Below are 21,907 nucleotides of genomic sequence, written 5' to 3'. Positions count from 1 at the left end.
CTGGTAAAGATATGAACAAAACAAATATCAATCTATCCTTAGTTGTCAAGATTATTACATTCTTGAAAAAGGTAATGAATGCTAAAATAGTGCAGCAAATATTTTGTGTCTATGTGTGCACAAACTCAGATGATTGTAAGCATGAATATTCCCTACATGAATACCTAGCAGGGATGTTCAAAAGATTTTAAGAATACTTGATATTTTATTATTAGTTCTGCATTACTTATTATTATTAATTCTGCATGACTAGCCTATGTACATAATGCAGATTGTCTATCATCTTGCAGTGCCAGCATGGCCCCTACTCATTGTGACAAATAAAAGTTTTCCTCACCTCCAAATTTTCCAAATGCCCTGGAGTGGAGTCATAGTGTCTCACTTAAAATACTTGCATGGCTACAGGAAAAAGGTCTGGGGCCTGAGCTGTGGGGAGGGGAGGATCCAGCAAAGGAGACTGAGAAGTAGTGGTTAGAGTGTAGAAAGAGAAGCAATCAGGGTCAAGTGTTGTAGGCTAAGTTAAGAAAGTCGGTAAAGGAGAGAATAGTTGTTCCCGTGCTGCTAATTGGCTATATTAAAGAAGGAGTGTTGACCAACTTTAAATTTGTGTTACTAAATTTATTTTATGTTGGAGGATAGTTTTTCCCTTCCTATCATGGTGTTTTAATATGCTTATTGTTTGGCTTATATTATTGGTAAGTGAGTGAGGAGTTTGCTCTTTGAGTGCTATAGTTTTACTTGAAGTGATTGCAGCAGTGGTTCTTCAAATTGCCTTTGTAGAAGGAATTTTTATTGTTGTTTACCCTTACTTGAAACCTTTTTTAAAAACCCAAACAACTCTCAAAATTGGAAAACTCCAATTTAATTTTATGTATTTTTTTCTTATTGCCTCAATCACTTTTGAATTTTAAAGAAAAAATAATTTGTGTGCAATTAACAGAATAGTGAACATATTGATTTTTCTTACTTTATATTAAGAACTTATTTACACTATTGATTCCATGTGCGTATTATCAGACAATTGCAAAATAAGACCACTTAAATTTTTCCTAAGATAGAATGGCTCACTTAATTGTTAATTTTCTAGCAGCCTGGAATTGAAAGATATATAACTGGATGTTTAAGCTTAACAGAATAGTATTTTTTTTAACTTTAAAATATGGTATGCTTTTAATTTTTGATCGTGCTGCCACCCTAAATGCCTTTTTATCACATTTATCATAATTTGACATTCCAAATGAGTTGTAACAAATTAATAATTACATTAAAATGATTACTTTACAGAAGTATTTTATTGGAATAATAACATAAGTTTTAGATCCCAGTATTTCAAATGACATGTAGTAATACTTGGTTATTTGGTAATTTTTCTTTTTAATTGTAGGTGTCTGTGGAAGAATTAGAACATAGTATTAGCATTAAAATAGCTAAAGAAGCTGTGATGGATATAAATAAACCTGGACCCCTTTTTAAGCCGGAAAATGGATTGCTGGAAACCAAAGTATACTTTGCAGGATTCCCTCGGAAAGTGGAAAGTGAACTCATTAAACCGGTAATGATCCAAGCTTGTATCATTCATCATGGATGAGTTCCTTTTGTCTGTAATAGATTTGAATATGTGTGTTTCTGAGAATCAATAGAAGTTGTTTTGTTAAGCATACTAAGTGTGACAACTTGAAATGATCATGGAAAAATAACATTAGTAACCCTTGAAATTATATTAATGAAATAAAAAAATGACGTAGTGGTTTTGTGCCCATTTAAATCCCCAGCATAAATCATGAAGTGGATTTCTAAAATTCTCAAGTTAACACTTGAGAATGTTAACACTAATGTTAACATTAGTAATGTAATGTTCAGTGTTAACATCATGATAATCCATACTCAGTTGTTAAACATATAAATTCATATATTTAAGTCCAAAATTACACCATTTTGTAAAAGCCAGTCAAAGGACTTTCTCAAGTCTATTTTTAGGACTTAAATGCAAGAGCTAAAGAATAGCACATAAGGTGAAATTTATTGTTAAATATTTACTATCTTATATCCGTCTTTCATTCTCTGGAAATTCGTAGTTACTTTAACTTTTAAAAGATTTCCATTATATGATATTAAGCTTGAATTAATTAACCCATGTTGACATGAGTATACCTGTTGTTTGAAACTGAGAAATTAATACACTTTAAAAGTTAAATAAATTATTCAAAAAGTATCAATCATTTATGAAATGGTTATTATATGTCTTGAGCCTGGCAGGATACTTGATGGAGGCTAAAGAATGCAAACACTTTTGTGTCTGAAGAGACTTAGAGTCTGATTGGCAAGACAAACCCATATTATAAATGCCACTAAAGAAAAACAAGGCCAGGCGTGGTGGTTCACACCTGTAATCCCAGCAATTTGGGAGGCCGAGGCGGGTGGATCACCTGAGGTCAGGAGTTCAAGACCAGCCTGGCCAATGTAGCAAAACCCCATCTCTACTAAAAGTACAAAAATTAGCCAGGCGTGGTGGTGGGCACCTGTAATCCCAGCTACTCAGGAGGCTGAGGCAGGAGAATCGCTTGAACCAGGGAGGCAGAGGTTGCAGTGAGCCAAGATCCTGCCACTGCACTCCAGCAAGACTCCATCTCAATCAAACAAACAAAGAAGATAAACAAGACAACTTAGAGCCCAGGGCCACAGCTAGAAGCAAATATAGAACTTGAAAGCAGAAAAGTTACCACTGGATGATGTAGGAGAGGCAGGTGGGGCTTGAAGTGTTAAAAACCATTAAGATCCCACTGAGGGCTTGTGATAGTATGAGCTCGCTTGTACTGAAAAAGACTGTCCATCTGAAGAATACTTTGAAAAGAAAAACTTAAATAAAATTCAAAATATTTTCAACTATTATCAAAGAAAGGATTTTTTTTCTCTTAATGAAAACCTATACTCATAATCGAGCCACTGTTTAAGTTTAAAATGCACTCCTTGACTTGTATTTTAATTTGTTAGATTAACCCTCGTCTAGATGGATGTATACGAAGCTGGAATTTGATGAAGCAAGGAGCTTCTGGAATAAAGGAAATTATTCAAGAAAAACAAAATAAGCATTGCCTGGTTACTGTGGAGAAGGGCTCCTACTATCCTGGTTCTGGAATTGCTCAATTTCACATAGATTATAGTAAGTGATTTTCCATTTATCTCTATTTTCTCATTAATGAGTAAATTTATTCATTAACAAACAGTAATAATTTATTTGTGAAACATTATTGAGTATCTACTGTGTGCCCACTCTAGTCTTATGCTTATTCATACTATTATATACCTTTTACAAAAATTTTTCAGTGTATTGGGAAAAATATAAAGGCATTTGAATGTGCTTGTGTTGTTATTTCAGGTTTATCAGTACATAGCCTGATTCCTTATGGGTAAATTCAATTGACCTATTTTAAAGTTCACTGATTTCTCACTTGTATGGAGTCTACCAATGAATGCATCAGAAAGATTCATCTTCATTTCTAGCATTTCTATTTGATGCTTTCTTAAAATTTCTACCTCCCTGTTGAAATTCCCTATCTGTTCACACTTGTCTAGTTTATGTACTGAGTTTTCAATGTATTCATCATAATTATTTTAAATTCCCTGTCTCATAGTTCCAACTGTGTCATATCTGAGTCTCGTCATTTTGTTTGCTTTGTCCCTTGACCAAGTGTTGTTTTTCTTGCATCTTTGTGTATTATGTAATTTTTGGTTTAGATTTGGGCATCTTACATATAACAGTAGAGACTGAGATAAAGAATATTTGTGTCTGGAAATGAGCACATTTCTTTTGCTAGGCTCTTAGTAATGGGATTGAATCAGTCTAGTGAAAAGTTGAGCTTCTTAAGTTTTGTTGGTGCCAGGATTACCCTTAATGCACCACAGGTTTCAGATCTTTTATTTTGTTTTGTTTTGTTTTTGAGATGGAGTCTAGCTTTGTCACCCAGGCTGGAGTGCAGTGATGCAATCTTGGCTCACTGCAACCTCTGCCACCTGGATTCAAGTGATTCTTCTGCTTCAGCCTCCTGAGTAGCTAGAACTACAGGCGCCCGCCACCACGCCCGGCTAATTTTTGTATTTTTGTGTTTTTGGCCAGGCTGGTTTTGAACTGCTGATCTCATGATCCACCCCCTTGGCCTCCCAAAGTGCTGGGATTACAGGTGTGAGCCACCGCACCCAGCCTCAGATTTTCAAAATACTACCTTCTGCTTAGAATAAGGGAATGGTTTGGTAGCTAGTTTTTCTTTTTCTTTTCTTTCTTTCTTTTTTTCTTTTTTTTTGAGACTGAGTCTCACTCTGTCACCCAGGCTGGAGTGCAGTGCCACAATCTCGGCTCACCGCAACCTCCACCTTGCAGGTTCAAGTGATTCTCATGCCTCAGCCTCCTGAGTAGCTGGAATTACAAGGGTGCGCCACCATGCCCTGCTAATTTTTGTATTTTTGACGAGGTTTTGCCATGTTGGCCAGGCTGGTTTCAAACTCCTGACCTCAGGTGACCTGCCTGCCTTAGCCTCTCTAAGTGCTGGGATTACAGGCTTGAGCCACCGTGCCTGGCCTAGAGAGTTTTTCATCATAGCAGCTCAGTTTTATGTATTCCCTCCATAATACGCCTCAAGAAAATGTCTCTCCCACTTGTGTCTCTCAAGTGTCTTGCCCACCCCTAGCAGAGTGCTCTTGTTACCTGACATTTGCTAACATGGCAGAGAAGATGCGGAGGTTGGGGAAGCATTCTATGTTGTTGTCGTACAAATTCAGTCTTAGGCAGGTGTTGTATCCCTGGGTCTCAGGAGTGTGGAATTTTCACTGTTCCTCTTCCCTGACTCTCATCAGTAGGGGAGATGTCTAGTGATCAGGACTCAATATGTTTTCTTGCTCCTTCTGCATGATAGATAGCTTTTTTTGTTTGTTCTTCCTAATCTGTAGTTGCAATGAGTCTTCATATGTGTCCTAATGACAAGGTTTGCTGCCTTTCTCCTGGCTTGAAAACTTGTGTTGTGTAGAGGAGACCGAGAAGGATCTAGATGGGGCTTTGTGGCTTCCCTGTAGCTGGTGCTGCTTTCAGGACCATATTAAGAGAGAGGCTTTCTCGGGTCTCCTTCCCTGCACTCTGTTTTCTCTTGAGTGCATGGTAAGGTCTGTGGAGAAGAGCCTGTGAATGAGCATGAATTGTCTTTGTGTCTGTAATTTCTAGGGCTTCTAAACTCTTACGTCAGCCCCTACATGGAGTTCAGCAATTTGTTTAAATCTTTACCTAAATTATTTTTACCAAATTGCATGGCATTTCCTGTCTGCCCTGGGTTAGAAAGTGTTCTCATTCTGGCTTTCCCAAACACCTGTCTTTCTTTAGGTTTCTGGTTAGTATGTTGCTCTGCGACCTCAGCTCTTTGATAGTTTCAAGAAAAGTCATGATTATGCAGATAATTTGGCTTTTGTTGTTGTAAGGGTGGGTGTGGTGCCCTTTCCACTTTTCTACAGCCTAAGTGGAGCAGGGAATCTTGCCATACTGACCCTAGGTTTTTAACCTTAGAAGTAATACTTCTGTGAACATCCTAAATCATACATCCTTCTACCTTTATGTGATTAATTCTATGGAAGAAAATTTTAGAATTAGCTTATCTCTATCAAAGGTTATGCAAATATATAATTATTAGAGGTTCAATTACATTCTTTTCCAAAAATCTTTTATCAATTAATATTTCTACCAACAGAATGAGAAAGTGTATGCTTTAGTTTTTTTCCAATCTGATAGTTCAAAAATTAAATTTTGTAGGTTTGAATATTAATATTATTTCTCTAATTTCTACTGAACCTGAATATCCTCCCATATGTTTATTAGCTATTTATAAATTCTAATTATTTTATTGAATTCTTTGTCTTTTTCTTTTTTAGTAGTTCATTATTTGAGCTACTAACACTTTGCATTATAAATTGTTAACACTAATGTGATATCTCTGCTTTAAGAAAAAAATTACATTTTAATTGTGTTTATTTGTAACCTAAAAAGGGCGAGGTAAGGTGGCTCACACTTATAATCCCAGCAGTTTAGGAGGCTGAGGCGGGCAGATCCCAAAGAGCTAGAGCCCAAGAGTTCAAGACCAGCCTTGGCAACATGGTGAAACCCTATCTTCACAAAAAATACAAAAATTAGCCAAGCCTGATGGCATGCACCTGTAGTCCCAGCTACTCAGGAGGCTGAGGTGTGAGGATGGCTTGAGCCCAATATGTTGACACAGCAGAGAGCCGGGATCTTATCACTGCACTCCAGCCTGGATGACAGAGTGAGAGCATGTCTCACAAAAAAAAAAAAAAGTGCTTACTACATTAAAATACATTTTTAAATTTTTATGTAATTAGGAGGTACAAGTGCAGATTTCTTACATGCATATATTGTGATATATTGTGTAGTGGTGAAATCTGGGCTTTTGGTGTACACATCACCCAAATAGTGAACATGATACCCAATTGGTAATTTTTCAACCCCTACCCTCCTCCCACCCTCCCATCTTTCGTAGTCTATATTTACTACATTTGTTTGTTTGTTTTTGAGACAGAGTCTCTCTCTGTCATCCAGGCTGGAGTGCAGTGGTACAATCATGGCTCACTGTAACCTAGACCTTCTGGGCTCAAGCAATCCTCCCGCCTCAGCCTCCCAAGTAGCTAGGACTACAGCCACATGCCACCATGCCTTGCTAATTTTTATGTTTTGCAGAGACAGGGTCTTCCTGTGTTGCCCAGGTCAGTTTTCAAATTCCTTAACTCAAGTGATCCTCCTGCCTCAGCCTCCCAGTGCTGGTGTTACAGGCATGAGCCACTGTGCCCAGCCTTTTTTACTGTATTTTTAAGGACAAATTTTACAAAAATGATTTCCCTTTTTCTAACACAAATTAATACAATGCCTAGTTCTGTTCTGCCTATGAAGGATTTTTTTAAAGTTATAAATGGGGTGAGGATTAAATTAGGATAAAACTAAATCCATGGTGATTTGGCCAAAGGAAAAAAATCCTGAAAAGGTAATGAAAATAAGAGTTATATTGTATCTAAAAAAATTACTTTAATAAGTAATTAATCATTTCATGGATAATTTGTAAGTGATCTACTTTGTAATTAATATTTAATGTTACATTTTAACTTCTATACATTCGTGTGTTCATTTTAGTTTGAGTTTAATATTCTGTGTTAAATTTACTTATTTCAAGATAAATGTTTAGGTGATAGAAATTCCAATTACCCTGATTTGAGCATTACACATTGTATGCATTTATCAAATGATATATGTACCCCAAAATATGTGCAATTATGATATATCAATTAAAAATTACTTATTTCACAATGATTGCATATAAACATTCTTTTTTTTTTGGAGACAGAGTCTCACTCTTTTTCCCAGGCTGGAGTGCAGTGGCGTGATCTCAGCTCACTGCAACCTCTGCCTCCTGAGTTCAAGCGATTCTCCTGAATCAAGCCTCCCGAGTTGTAGCTGGGACTACAGGTATACACCACCATGCTCGGCTAATTTTTTGTATTTTTTTTTCAGTAGAGATGTTTCACCATGTTGCCCAGGCTGGTCTCGAACTCCTGAGCTCAGGCAATTCCAAAGTGCTAGGATTACAGGCATGTGCCACCGTACCCGGTCTATATATTTTTTTCTTCTGGCTGGGAGTTACAGGATTATAATGAAAAACTTAGTGACATTATATGTGGCTAAGTGGAAGAACATCTTGTCAAAGGAAAATGATTTTCCTTATTCACGTTTACCCTTTCAAGGGCTCCGTGTGGTATTTGGGCTTTGCTGTATGTTACATCATATTAAATGAGGAAGACTTCATTCAGATTATGAACTAATATTTTTAGTAATCCAACTATTCTGGAAACATATTAATTCAACAAATATCTATTGAGTGAGTGCTGGGGAAAACAAAGCAATGATAGAGATATATACCTCCTAGAGCTTGCATGTTAGTGGGATAGACAATTAACCTAGTAATTAAGAAAGAGAATGTGAAGGATTATGACAAGAGATTCACAAAACAAGGGTTCCTATTCTGATTTCAAAACTAACTGCTGATGTCAGTGTATTTCTCTAGTATCGAACTATCCAACTCTCCTATGTATATAGATCATATTTATCCTTTGGAGTGATGATGGCAACTGTACCCAGATTTTCCCTAAATTATTACAGTAAATTTGTTGAACTTTCAAACGTGTGCTTGGAAATATGACAACTCTGAGATTTGAGCATTGGTGAATGTGCAAGGGAGAAGGAAGCACTGTTAAAGAGCAAACTGGGAAAATCCATGATAATCCTTAACACCACAATCCAGAATTCTCTTCTAGGAAGAACGGGAAGATGGTACTCCATTTGCATGTTTCTTGCCTGCATTACAAAAAAGTTTGTTTTGTTTTGCCTAGGTTATATAGATCATTGAGAAAGGGAATGAAAATAGTATTACACAAGATAGTTTTGAATATTACCTGGACTGTGTTAATAATAATTCCTTCTGATGCACTTTAGGAGTGCATTGATCATGCTTCTGTTTCATTATTTTAAATAGATAATGTATCCAGTGCTGAGGGTTGGCATGTAAATGTGACCTTGAATATTCGTCCATCCACGGGCACTGGTGTTATGCTAGCCTTGGTTTCTGGTAACAACACAGTGCCCTTTGCTGTGTCCTTGGTGGACTCCACCTCTGAAAAATCACAGGTAACTTAACTCTAAACCTATATAAGCCTTGTTTTTCTTTTCATTTTTTAAAATGTATACATAGCAGTATTTACCTCCAAGGACGATTTTGAAGATTAAATAAAGTAACTTATGTAAAGTGTTTGGCACAATCTCCAGCACATCATTAAGGACTCAAAAAATGTCTATTATTGTTACTTTTTTTCTGGCTTGTTTCCAAGGTCTGAATGAAGAAGTAAGGGGAGGGAGGAATGAAAAACCTACTGCATCTATACCTAAGATTAGGCAGACTCTCACACAGGCTGCTTGGAGCCATCCGAGTACATAGAGATCCACCCTTATTAAGAATCCTTTATGTGTCGTGGGAATTAGTCTGTACTGTCAACATAGAAGTGAGTCTAATTACAGTGCACTGTCAGATATTCAGTGCTTAATTATAATGTTTTGTTCTTTCTTACACTCTTAATCTTTTCTCCCAAGAGTAAGTTAGGAAAAAAGAGAGAAAGTTAAAACTGGTCCACTTGGTTTCTTACTGGCAACTCTCATTTGAAATTAGGAGGAAGAACACGAAAAAGCCTTAGATGAAAGGAAATATGAGGGTTATCAGAAAATCTGTATTATTCAGACTATTAGAGCATAGTCGTTCTGTCTATGTGTCATCCACAGTGCATTCTAACAAGTTACAACAAGAAGCTGATGTTTATGCCAAGGCTGACTTGGATGCTTTCAGTAGATTTTAGAGAGACCTGTGGTTGAATAATGTCTATTGTAGTAAAACAAGTTATGCTGTTTGCAACTTAAAGTATGATTCAGGGAGGAGGATGGGAAGTTTCTGGTGGTTAACCATAAGTAACCTAAAAATATCCTGATGAGTTTTTTTTTGTTTTTGTTTTTGTTTTAATCTCCTGCCTTTAAGGAGCTTTCTACATTTGGATTTCAGGGATTTTTTGTTTGCTAGTTTGTTTTTCTTTTTAAACAAAATGGAATTCCTATCTTAAACACTACATTCATGCAGTGGAGGAGGTTAATGCATGCCATGTCTTTGATATTTATTTTATCCTTTGAGTGTTTGCCTCCATGGTTCTTTCTTTGCATGTCAGATTTCCTTCTCAAGGTCTATGCAATATTTCATAACATTATTCCAGATATCATTGATCATTTTGGAGCATTTTCTTTATTGACAATCTCTTTTAATGAGTTTAAGGATACGGACATGTACAACACAATAACAGATTTCCTCAAGTAACCTATATTTGCAAAGTTAGTCTTTTCACTTAAAATAGGTATCTTGGATTCCTAAATAAACATATCTGATTATGTTTTTATCACTTTCCTCTATGCCATATAAGCTATATGAAGAGATCACACTCAACACATTGAGTAATTTAGGCATAACGGCAGTTTGAAAGGTTCAGCAGAATGAACACATTTTCTTTCTGTAGAATCTTCTGGTAAATGTTCTATAACGTGCTGGTGGCAATCCCTGGTTTTTCTTTCTCAGGGCCTCTTCATTTATTTTATCCCAAGTCTGTAGGATTGCTTGTGTGGCACAAAGAAACCTGTTAGTCCTGCTGGCATATGCTTACTAAAGCATTTTAAATTTCCCAAGTCTTTTCTCAGCAAAGAGTGATTCAACTCCTTCCCTTTTCATATGTAAACTTGGAAATTAGGAAGGCTCAGAAACAGAAAGATATAAGACACTCCTATAGGTTCCGGTTGTTTTACGGAATTTTCAGAAACCAGTATACATTTATATTTTAGCTAAACTTTGAGTTTGTAAAACTAATGTGTATTTTAAATTTTAGTCATAATTATTATAAATTAGTCTTATAATAATTAGTGATTTTTCCCTTAAATTTAGAGGCTCTATCATACATTTTCTTTCCTTATTGAAATTTAGTTTTTGACTTTCAAAAACTCAAAAGTCACTCTTAAGCAGCATTACTCTTACTCCTTGCTTATATTGAATCTTTGCTCTGCTCTTCAGGATATTCTGTTATCTGTTGAAAATACTGTAATATATCGGATACAGGCCCTAAGTCTATGTTCCGATCAACAATCTCATCTGGAATTTAGAGTCAACAGAAACAATCTGGAGTTGTCAACACCACTTAAAATAGAAACCATCTCCCATGAAGACCTTCAAAGACAACTTGCTGTCTTGGACAAAGCAATGAAAGCAAAAGTGGCCACATACCTGGGTGGCCTTCCAGGTATCTGCTTACTTTTTCTTCAGTTTTAAAAAGTATATTTTAATCAAACCGATAATATTTTAAATATATAATTATAGTAAAAAAGCATCAGAAGGGAACATAAAATCCAGTATTCATTATTCTTTTTCTAGGGGCTAGTACCGACATTTTATTGGCATATTTTTGTTTTGTTTTGTTTAGTTTAAAAATGTTGAACTAAGGCTGATCAAGTTTTGCTTCATTTGGCTATCCCAGCCAGAAAGGATATGTTATTTTATTTCATCATCACAAGAGTCTTATAAGTTCAATATTTGTTCTAATTTACCCAATATTTATTCATCTATTATTCAGTTCATCTTATCATTTATCCAGCTTTTTTTTTTTTTTTTGAGATGGAGTCTGGCTCTGTCGCCCAGGCTGGAGTGCAGTGGCGCGATCTCGGCTCACTGCAAGCTCCGCCTCCCGGGTTCACGCCATTCTCCTGCCTCAACCTCCCGAGTAGCTGGGACTACAGGCGCCCGCCACCACGCCCGGCTAATCTTTTTGTATTTTTAGTAGAGAGGGGGTTTCACCGTGTTAGCCAGGATGGTCTTGATCTCCTGACCTTGCGATCCGCTCACCTCGGCCTCCCAAAGTGCTGGGATTACAGGCGTGAGCCACCGTGCCCGGCCAGGACATAAGATCTCAATAAAAGTTGGATAAATGGGGCCGGGCACGGTGGCTCATGCTTGTAATCCCAGCACTTTGGGAGGCCAAGGCGGGCGGATCACAAGGTCAGCAGATCGAGACCATCCTGGCTAACACAGTGAAACCCCCTCTCTACTAAAAATACAAAAAAAATTAGCCGGGCGTGGTGGCCGGCGCCTGCAGTCCCAGCTACTCGGGAGGCTGAGGAAGGAGAATGGTGTGAACCCAGGAGGCGGAGCTTGCAGCGAGCCGAGATTGCGCCACTGCACTCCAGCCTGGGCGACAGAAGGTAACTGTCTCAAAAAAAAAAAAAAAAAAGACCTTATGTCCCAGGTGCTCGCAACATAGTAATAAAGAATCTAGTGGCAGAGGTAGACGTTAAACAACTAATTAGGAAATTATCAAAATAATTAAAATTGTGATCACTTTTATGAGGTAAAAGTATGGGTTACTTTTAGAACCTGAAAATACGACTTCTCACCTGGTCGTGGGGGCCAGAAACAACTGGTCTGAGTAATAGACTAAACTATAAATCTGATACTGAACAGGCTAAATAAATTTAACCAGGTCTGGGAGTGGGAATTGGAGTTATTATGCAAGTAAAATGTTCCATGTGTGGGCAAAGTGGAAGGGGATGACACGCTGGAGGGATCTGTAGGATATCAGTATGGTTAAAGCATACTGAGCAAGGGAGACGGTAGTGTAGAGTGAGGCTGTGAACTGGGAGGTTGGATGGATTGTTTGTAGACCTAGTTCAGGATCGTAAGTCTTATAATGAGAGACATGAAACTATTAAAAGTTTTAGACAAGGAAGTAGTATAGCAATATTACAATTTTAAAAATTCACTCTGCGTGCTGGATGGAGATGGATAGGTGGGAGACAAAAGTGGGTTTAATTGAGATGATCTGAGACGCTATTCAGTAGTCCAGATGAAGAAGCAGTGACAATAGTTGTAGTATCTAAACTACCATCAACTATTGCAAAACAAACAGTCTGGGCACTGCTTAAAGTGCTTCAAATATATCCACTTGTTTAATTTTCAAAATAGTCCAGTGAGGTAAGTGCTATTATTATCCCCATTTTACAGATGAGGAAACTGAGGAAGCTGCAGGACCAGGGTGATAACAATGAAGATGATGGACAGTAAATAGATTGGAGATATGTGTTAGAAACAAAATTAATAGGATTTAATAACTGAAAGACAGGTATAAGGATGACTTTTAGGTATCTGGCATGAGCAGTTGCGTGGATGGAGATTCCATTTACCAAGATGGGGAAAACTGGAGGAAAAACAGATTCATCTTTAACTGAATATTGGAAAATATGAAATTGGCACCAATATTTCACTTTAAATGGAAAAACAGAGGCAGAAAGTTATTTAGAAGCATTTTCAGATGACATTTGCAATTTATTCTCATGGGGAGAATTCTGAGTTTGATGTCTGGACCTCTGATAACCTTCAATATACTGCTTAAACTGCTCATGGTCTTGATTTCCCATATATGGAAATTGTATCTGGGGTTTTGGGAAATAGAAGTAAATAGGCTTTAAAAGCTATAGAAAGACAGATAGATAGATGATAGATAGATAGATAGATGGATAGATAGATAGATAGATAGATAGATAGATAGATAGATAGATCAATAGAGGTAAGTAGTGAGCATGCCTAATTATTAGGGAGTAAAATTATAGTTTAAATGAATAAATTCTATATTGAAATCTACCTACTACCTTATCCACAAGTTAGTTGAATGCAATTTTAGGAAATCAAACCAACAAAGAGTTTAAAAGAAGTAGAATTATCAAAATTTCAGTGGTTTTGGGATTTTGGCAACAGCACTGAGGACTAACTTCAGGCAAAATGTCTTGAGAGAAAGAGTGGGGAAGATTTGAGAGGAGCTAAATATTGAGATATTAAGAGTATAAACTGTGAGATGGGTAAATTATTAATTACATGCAAAGTAGGCATGTAAAATTCCATGTGAAGTACTAAAACCCAAGAGAAATGGATGATTTTGAGTAATTTCTTTCCTCAAAAAACGAATGAATTTGAGTAATTTCTTTTCTCAAAAAAGGAAAAGTGGCATAATCTATGATGTTTAGCCCAACTTGAAAGGGATTCTTAACAAATGCTATGAGCTCACAGTCATAGTAAAGTAGGAACTTTATTCACTGTGTTGGCAAGTTAGAAGTTGAAAATTTAAAGGTTTTTTTTGGCATAAGGTACTGAAGATGAAGAATAAGGGCTAAAGAATATCCATTGTGAGTTAAGATTAATGGAGAGGAGAGGCCAAAAAAGAGGAAGGAAAATTGTTATTTTTAGCAACTCTAAATAGTACATGAAAGTGAATCCTGTATCATGACCTATTGTATGCTCAACAAAAAAATTGTTTCTTTGGAAAAATACAGAAATCTGCTTTTATTCCAACAATAATAAAAGAGATATATTGATCATGACATTTAAAAGAGATTCCCAAGTAGCTATAATTTGGAGTTAATAAAATGATTTAACAATGCTTAAACTGTTGCTTAAGTTTAAAGAGAAAATAGTATGTTATTTGTATAATAAAAATAGAATATCACAAGAATATGCTTGTTTCTACTCTCCCTCAAATGTGTTTAAGTTTAAATGGAACTAATTGTGTTTATGAAATCCGAGGAACTCATGACATGCTGAATTCAATGAAGTACAGTAACATGTATATCGGAGTCACTTAACATGTATTTATGGAATAGAATTTCACTATTAACTTTTCCTTTAGGATTAGAATTTGGTTGGAAACAGGAAGTCTGAATGACTTCTCTCACTGTAAACAAACAAGATGCTAAAAGTCTTGGACTAATATTCTAATATTTTACTTTTACAGATGTTCCATTCAGTGCCACACCAGTGAATGCCTTTTATAATGGCTGCATGGAAGTGAATATTAATGGTGTACAGTTGGATCTGGATGAAGCCATTTCTAAACATAATGATATTAGAGCTCACTCATGTCCATCAGTTTGGAAAAAGACAAAGAATTCTTAAGGCATCTTTTCTCTGCTTATAATACCTTTTCCTTGTGTGTAATTATACTTATGTTTCAATAACAGCTGAAGGGTTTTATTTACAATGTGCAGTCTTTGATTATTTTGTGGTCCTTTCCTGGGATTTTTAAAAGGTCCTTTGTCAAGGAAAAAAATTCTGTTGTGATATAAATCACAGTAAAGAAATTCTTACTTCTCTTGCTATCTAAGAATAGTGAAAAATAACAATTTTAAATTTGAATTTTTTTCCTACAAATGACAGTTTCAATTTTTGTTTGTAAAACTAAATTTTAATTTTATCATCATGAACTAGTGTCTAAATACCTATGTTTTTTTCAGAAAGCAAGGAAGTAAACTCAAACAAAAGTGCGTGTAATTAAATACTATTAATCATAGGCAGATACTATTTTGTTTATGTTTTTGTTTTTTTCCTGATGAAGGCAGAAGAGATGGTGGTCTATTAAATATGAATTGAATGGAGGGTCCTAATGCCTTATTTCAAAACAATTCCTCAGGGGGACCAGCTTTGGCTTCATCTTTCTCTTGTGTGGCTTCACATTTAAACCAGTATCTTTATTGAATTAGAAAACAAGTGGGACAAATTTTCGTGAGAGCAGCACAGGAATCTTACTTCTTGGCAGCTGCAGTCTGTCAGGATGAGATATCAGATTAGGTTGGATAGGTGGGGAAATCTGAAGTGGGTACATTTTTTAAATTTGGCTGTGTGGGTCATACAAGGTCTACATTACAAAAGACAGAATTCAGGGATGGAAAGGAGAATGAACAAATGTGGGAGTTCATAGTTTTCCTTGAATCCAACTTTTAATTACCAGAGTAAGTTGCCAAAATGTGATTGTTGAAGTACAAAAGGAACTATGAAAACCAGAACAAATTTTAACAAAAGGACAACCACAGAGGGATATAGTGAATATCGTATCATTGTAATCAAAGAAGTAAGGAAGTAAGATTGCCACGTGCCTGCTGGTACTGTGGTGCATTTCAAGTGGCAGTTTTATCATGTTTGAATCTACCATTCATAGCCAGATGCGTATCAGATGTTTCACTGACAGTTTTTAACAATAAATTCTTTTCACTGTATTTTATATCACTTATAATAAATCGGTGTATAATTTTAAAATGCATGTGAATATCTTTATTATATCAACTGTTTGAATAAAACATAAAATTACATAATAGACATTTAACTCTTCATACAACGAAGTAGTTCTTCAGTTAAAAGACAGATAAAGCTCCAATATTTGAATAATATTTATGGTTGGGTGGTAGACTGGAGCTCAGAAGGTGAAGAGAAGCAAAAGTAACATGTATCTTTTGACACAAACCATAAATTGTCTTGCTAAATATAATTTGTTTCCCAATTGCCACCAGGTACTATGGGGGATGAATATCAGCAAGTGACTATTGATAATTACATTCATGTAAAAGAGCAAGGAAAAAGAAAAACAGAGAAAACATGAGAGAGGGAAAAAAAAGAGTGAAAGAAAGGGGCAGAGTTCCCTGCTTCTCATTTGATTATGCCACATACAGGTCAGATATAGGGATCAATTCTACCTTTCACATCAGGAGCAGAAACCTTCCCACATGCAATGATGCTCGTAGAGGCTCCAGAGACGCATTTATAAATTTCATCTACCTTTGAGATGTGCTCATACATGGCTAGAGAGAGGGTCTAGACCTATGGCTAAGAATCTTTTATTGATGTTTAGTTTTGAACTTTGCCAAGAAATATAGATTCCTACTTTTAAAGAGTTGGTAGAGAACAAGGCAAAGTGGATATTTGGTGCCATTTCAGCTTTGTATATAAGTAAAAAAACTCCAAATAACAGGGCCATTACAGAGTCCCTTAGAATTCACCTTTTGAAAAAGCTTTCTTTTTTCTTTTTACTTTTTGAACATGTTATGTGAGATGGTAATAGAACTTAACCATTTGCAGCGGTCAGTGATGGATCAGTGAAAGCAATGGTTAATCTGTAAGAACAGGACTATTCACCTCATTTCTCCTGTCTGAAAGTATAATTCTAGTCTCAGTCCCTATATGCCAATACAATAAAGTATTTCCAATTTTCTTTTCATTCTAGAATTAAGGAACTGGTGGGATTACTGGAAAGAGGACTTTTTCATGTGAAAAATTTTCACAAAATAATTGCCTATTTATTTTTGCATTTCCCTGGACCTTTAGTTGCTATCATCGGTGGGAACTGAAATAATAAAGAAGATGAATATCTGAAATAATTTTTAGATTTCATCATGTTGGTATTAATATTGATTTGGGAGATGACACAGTCACTAGAGACTCAAAGGGCAAGTATGATCAATTTCTAATTCATTCATTCAGCAACAAATATTTATCAAGCACCTACTCTACTCTGTGCATGTGGAGTCAAAAGTAGTATGTCTGAGGGCTAAACCCAATGGAATAGGAAGTCACAATACTCGAGTTGGCCCTTGGTAGTCCTCAGGTTCCTGTTCCTTGGAGCTATGAAGCAGCTCTTTTCTGGTCATCCTAAGAAATTGAAGTGATAAAACTTTTGGTCGGCCGGGTGTGGTGGCTTACGCCTATAATCCCAGCACTTTGGGAGGCCCAGGCAGGCAGATCATCTGAGATCAGGAGTTTGAGACCATGGCCAGCATGGTGAAACCCCGTCTTTACTAAAAATACAAAAATTAGTTGGGCGTGGTGGCGGGTGCCTGTAATTCCAGCTAGTCGGGAGGCTGAGGCAGGAGAATCGCTTGAACCCGGGAGGTGGAGGTTGCAGTGAGCCAAGATTATGCCATTGCACTCCAGCCTGGGCAACAGGGTGAGACTGTCTCAAAAAAACAAACAAACAACAAAAAAAACTTTTGGTCAGTAGTTTGCTCCTTATGAAGAAGATTGTTTTGATGGTGGTCTTGCACACGAGTTTCTCGCTATAGCAAGCTTTGAGCTTTCAGAGAACTTATATTTGAAAACTGGATCTTCTATGGCAGAGACATTGCTTAGGGGTTCATCTAGTGCTGTCCAAGATAACCTCTGGCTATCTTGTATTTGTGTTTGCAGAATGCGAAGGTGGGGGCAGTTACCTGGGTCAGCATACATGGGTTTTGGGTACATATTATTAATAATATAAACAGTGCAAGGCCAGATTACGAGGTCAAACTGACAATGGAAAAAGATCTTAGCTTCAAGTTGTGAAGCTAAGAGTGTCAGAAATAGAGGGGAACTGAGTATGGGGAGGTTTGGAACAAGTTGAAAACCAGCGAGGTTGGAGGGTATTTCCTGATCTGCAGTCCATTACTCTGTAGTGCTTTGGATGTGCCATGGTGTAGCAGTTGTCTTACCTGTGGATAAGAATAGCATTTGGTGAATTTACAGACTCATTTCTGCTAATCTACTTGCCATAACAAGCCTTCCTCAAAGAGAATCCTATTTTCATGGGAAAGAAATTGTAAAGTAATACCTGCAATTTGCTAGTGATTGATTCTCTTTCCTGCTAACATTTCAAACTGAGAAATCTGGAATCTCATTCTGTAATTGGGGTGTCCCCACTTGATACATCAAATCCTTCCTCAAGTTGATTTGAAGAGAAGGGAGAACAGGCCAATATTTAACTGACATAGGAAGAATCTGGCATTATTTTCTGGAGGTCCCAAACAATAAATAGAAAAAAATTAATTTAAATAAAGCCAAATTGAACACTCGGGCTGACACTGGATCTTCTGAAGATGAGCATCTTCCTGAGCCAACTCAGCATGTACAGATGGCCACAGGGGACTAACAACTGGCTGTTCTGAAAAATAGGCACAGTCTTAGTCTGCCTCGTACATGTAGCTAGCCAAGTTGCAAAGCTGAGATTGCAAGGCAAGTTGCAAAAAGCCAGGATGTCTGGGTCAAGAGTCCACACCCAAATTTGAAACTACACTGTATCCATATTCTAACTAGTTATCTCAGCACTTAGTCAATGGTACATGGTTGGAATGAACAATTCCAACAAATCTAACAATTGGTTGGATAGAACTAATTCTGTCTCCAGTTCTACATATAACTGGTTGTGATATTAAATCTCAGTTGTTAATATTAATCACTTTAACATTTTGAAGATTAAGTATGATATTACTTAATTGAATTAAGCAAATGCTGACACTGACTCTGAACACTTAGATAATTAGAAGCGTGGGCTAGAAAGAATCCCAAGAAAACAATGGAGCAAATATCTTGGTACTGCCATTGATGTACTCAGTCCAGGGGAGAGCAGACACATGGACAAGTAATTAAAAAGTGAGCCTGAGTTTGGTAAAAACTGAAATGCAGAAATAAATATTTGCAGGGGGTTCTGGGAAGGAGAAATGGATTCTAAATGAAAGCTCAATGAGGTGCTATTTAATGAGGTCCAAAAAGACAGATATGAATTTCTGTTCATTTCCCTGCATCCAAGTACTGTCTTTGTGACCATCCCCCACAATGCTTTCAGATTCTCTCTCTCACACAGATATATTATTTCACTGAAGTCCTCAAAAATCTCCTTTCTTTTCCTATTGGTTATTGCATGAGGTGAAAATAATTAATCTTGGCTTTCAAGGGGTTTCATCATTAAACCAGTAGATCTAAACCCAGGCTTATTAGATTCATTGACCCCTTTGCAAACAACTAAATCAGAAGATTCTCATGGGAAACCAGGGTTACAAACCACAGATTCAGTCTCTGTGGGTAGCTCTCTAACCTCATGCACTCCTCCCCTTGCCTCTCCTGTCTTCTGTGCACATGTGAGGGGTGTGCATACACGATGCACACACACACATAAACAGATAAGAACAGACATAAAGCCAAAGGATGAGTTAAAAAACAGGACATGAGGCTGGGTGAGGTGGCTCATGCCTGTAATCCCAGCACTTTGGGAGGCCGAGGTGGGCGGATCACGAGGTCAGGAGATTGAGACCATCCTGGCTAACACGGTGAAACCCCGTCTCTACTAAAAATACCAAAAAATTAGCCAGGCGTGGTGGTGGGCGTCTGTAGTCCCAGTTACTCAGGAGGCTGAGGCAGGAGAATGGCGTGAACCGGGGAGGGGGAGCTTGCAGTGAGCCGAGATCGCACCACTGCACTCCAGCCTGGCCGACAGAGCGAGACTCTGTCTCAAAAAGAAAAACAAACAAACAAACAAACAAAAAACAAAAAGCGAGACAGGAGAAAGAAGGATAGGGAGGTAGGGAGGAAGAACAGGTGTGTGTGTGTACAAAACCAGGAGGAGAGAAAAAGACAACAAAGAGAAGACATAAAACAAGAAAGGTAGAAAACAAATTCAGTGAAAGATTTGGTAAGATAAAAATTGAAAATGAGGGAAAGGAAAGTAAAGAATATAGAAAGATACTTGATGAGGAGGGTGAAGAGGAGATGGAGAAATAATAGAAAAATAAATATCTACTTTTTTTGTAAACAAATAGCAGTAGATAGCGACAAATTGATGCCACACCAGATAAGCATATAAGAAAGAGGAGAGGGACCAGGTGCAGTGGCTCCCACCTGTAATCCCACTGTGGGAGGCCGAGGCCAGCAGATGGCTTGAGCCCAGGAGTCAGAGATCAGCCTAGACAACATGGCAAAACCCTGTCTCTACAAAAAAATACAAAAAAAAAAAAAACCCCAAAAAGCTATCCATACGTGGTCGCCCATGCCTGTAGTCCCAGCTACTCAGGAGGCTGAGGTGGGAGGATCACTTGAGCCAGGTGAGGTTGAGGATGTGGTGAACCATGATTGTGTCACTGCACTCCAGCCTGGGTGACAGAGTGAGACCCTGTCTCAAAAAAAAACGGAAGGAAGGAAGGAAGGGAGGAAGGAAGGGAGGAAGGAGGGAAGGAAAAAAAGAAAAGAGAGAGGAGAGAAAATTGGTAGGGGAGAGGAGGTTTAACCAAACATATTAAAGGGGATAGGTGCAGTGGCTCACATCTGTAATCCCCAAATCTTGGGGGGCCAAGGTGGGAGGATTGCTTGAGGCCAGGAGTTCAAGACCAACCTGCGTAACAAAGGAAGTCCCCATATCTACAAATATAAAAATGAAAAATAAAAAAATGTTAGCCAGGCATAGTGGCATGTGTGCCTGTAGTCCCAGTTACTTGGGAGGCTGAGGAGAGAGGACGATTTGAGCCCAAGAGTACAAGCATGCATTGAGCTATGGTCACACCACTGCACTCCAGCTTGGACAACAGAGTGAGACCCTATCTCGAAAACAAACAATAAAAACCCCAAACATAAAAAAGGGAGACAGACATAAAGAACAAATATAAATGGAAAGAAAGAGGGAAAGATTTCCAGACTAAAGACAAGAAAGAGGCAGAGATTATAAAAAATATAATTCAGAGATTATGAGAGAGAGAAGAATGTGTCTGGAAAGAGGAAATAGGAACAAGTAGAAAATGATTTTAGAAAATGAAAAAAGCCAGAGAAAGAAAGAGATGATGAGCAAAGAGAGACAGAGGACAAATCACAAAGGAAGAGACAAGGAAATGGAAAGTGAGGCAGGAGGAAGAGGGTCCTCAGCTAGTTTATCCAAGGTGAGGATGCAACCTTGACTTGCTGTGGAAATGATGTTCCAGTGCCCTGGAGGGGGAGCTGTTGGCCAAGTAGCTGCTAGACAGCATACACCCCCAAATCATCTCTGACCTTCTTGGTCATCAAGAAATCCTCTGTAGGATGGTACAGGAATGATGACCTTGTGACATTCTGCCAGGAGTGGGGATTGTGGGGAGCTTGCAACCACTAATTTCTCTCTGCCTTATTCCTGACCTCTTTGGGGTTCAGCCAATTTACAACAAATGGAGCTGTCAGTTATTGCATTTGGGGAAGTGCAGAGTAAAAAGGACTCTTCTGAACATGTGATGAATTTCATGCTGAAAATGGAACTACGAAAACGTTTAAACTTACTGCTATACAATAAGCCCAAGCATCATCAGCTGTGACTGGCACACTAATGGTGAGCTAGAAATACAATGGGCAACACCTGGGATGGCATGAGAGAAAAATCCAGTAGGATGTCAATTTACTAGCTTATGAAGACTACTGAGTTAAAGAGAGTGGTATATTCATCCTATTACGTGAAGGAAGAAGCTTGCTTGGACTGCACTCGGTGGTAGAATCAATCATTGAGATAATACTGTAGCTACCCTTGATACATGTTCAATACCTCCTTGGAGGAGTTTTTTTTTTTTTAATCAATTTCAAACATTCTTCTGACTTTGATATAACTCAAGAAATATGTAGAATAATTATTCTAAAAGTTTAAATATTTTTTTCTTTTTCTCTGCAAG

The 21,907-nt window shown here is 37.5% G+C and overlaps 1 protein-coding gene across 2 annotated transcripts in view; it reads left to right on the top strand.

Moving 5' to 3' along the window:
* Nucleotides 1-15,746, top strand: part of PROS1 (protein S) — a 105,509-nt gene extending 89,763 nt beyond the window's left edge. For both annotated transcript variants that reach the window (XM_034956970.3, XM_055110171.2), the window contains exons 11-15: nucleotides 1,385-1,552; nucleotides 2,992-3,160; nucleotides 8,571-8,722; nucleotides 10,689-10,914; nucleotides 14,449-15,746. In XM_034956970.3, coding sequence (XP_034812861.1) covers nucleotides 1,385-1,552; nucleotides 2,992-3,160; nucleotides 8,571-8,722; nucleotides 10,689-10,914; nucleotides 14,449-14,609 — 876 coding nt within the window. In that variant the 3' untranslated portion in view covers nucleotides 14,610-15,746. The remainder of the gene's footprint in view (nucleotides 1-1,384; nucleotides 1,553-2,991; nucleotides 3,161-8,570; nucleotides 8,723-10,688; nucleotides 10,915-14,448) is intronic.
* Nucleotides 15,747-21,907: the final 6,161 nt, after the last annotated feature.

This window comes from Pan paniscus, chromosome 2 (genome assembly GCF_029289425.2).
Source record: "Pan paniscus chromosome 2, NHGRI_mPanPan1-v2.0_pri, whole genome shotgun sequence".
Classification (NCBI taxonomy): Eukaryota; Metazoa; Chordata; class Mammalia; order Primates; family Hominidae; genus Pan; species Pan paniscus.
The sequence above is the reverse complement of the archived record's forward strand: the minus strand, read 5'-3'. Positions and strand labels throughout refer to the sequence as shown.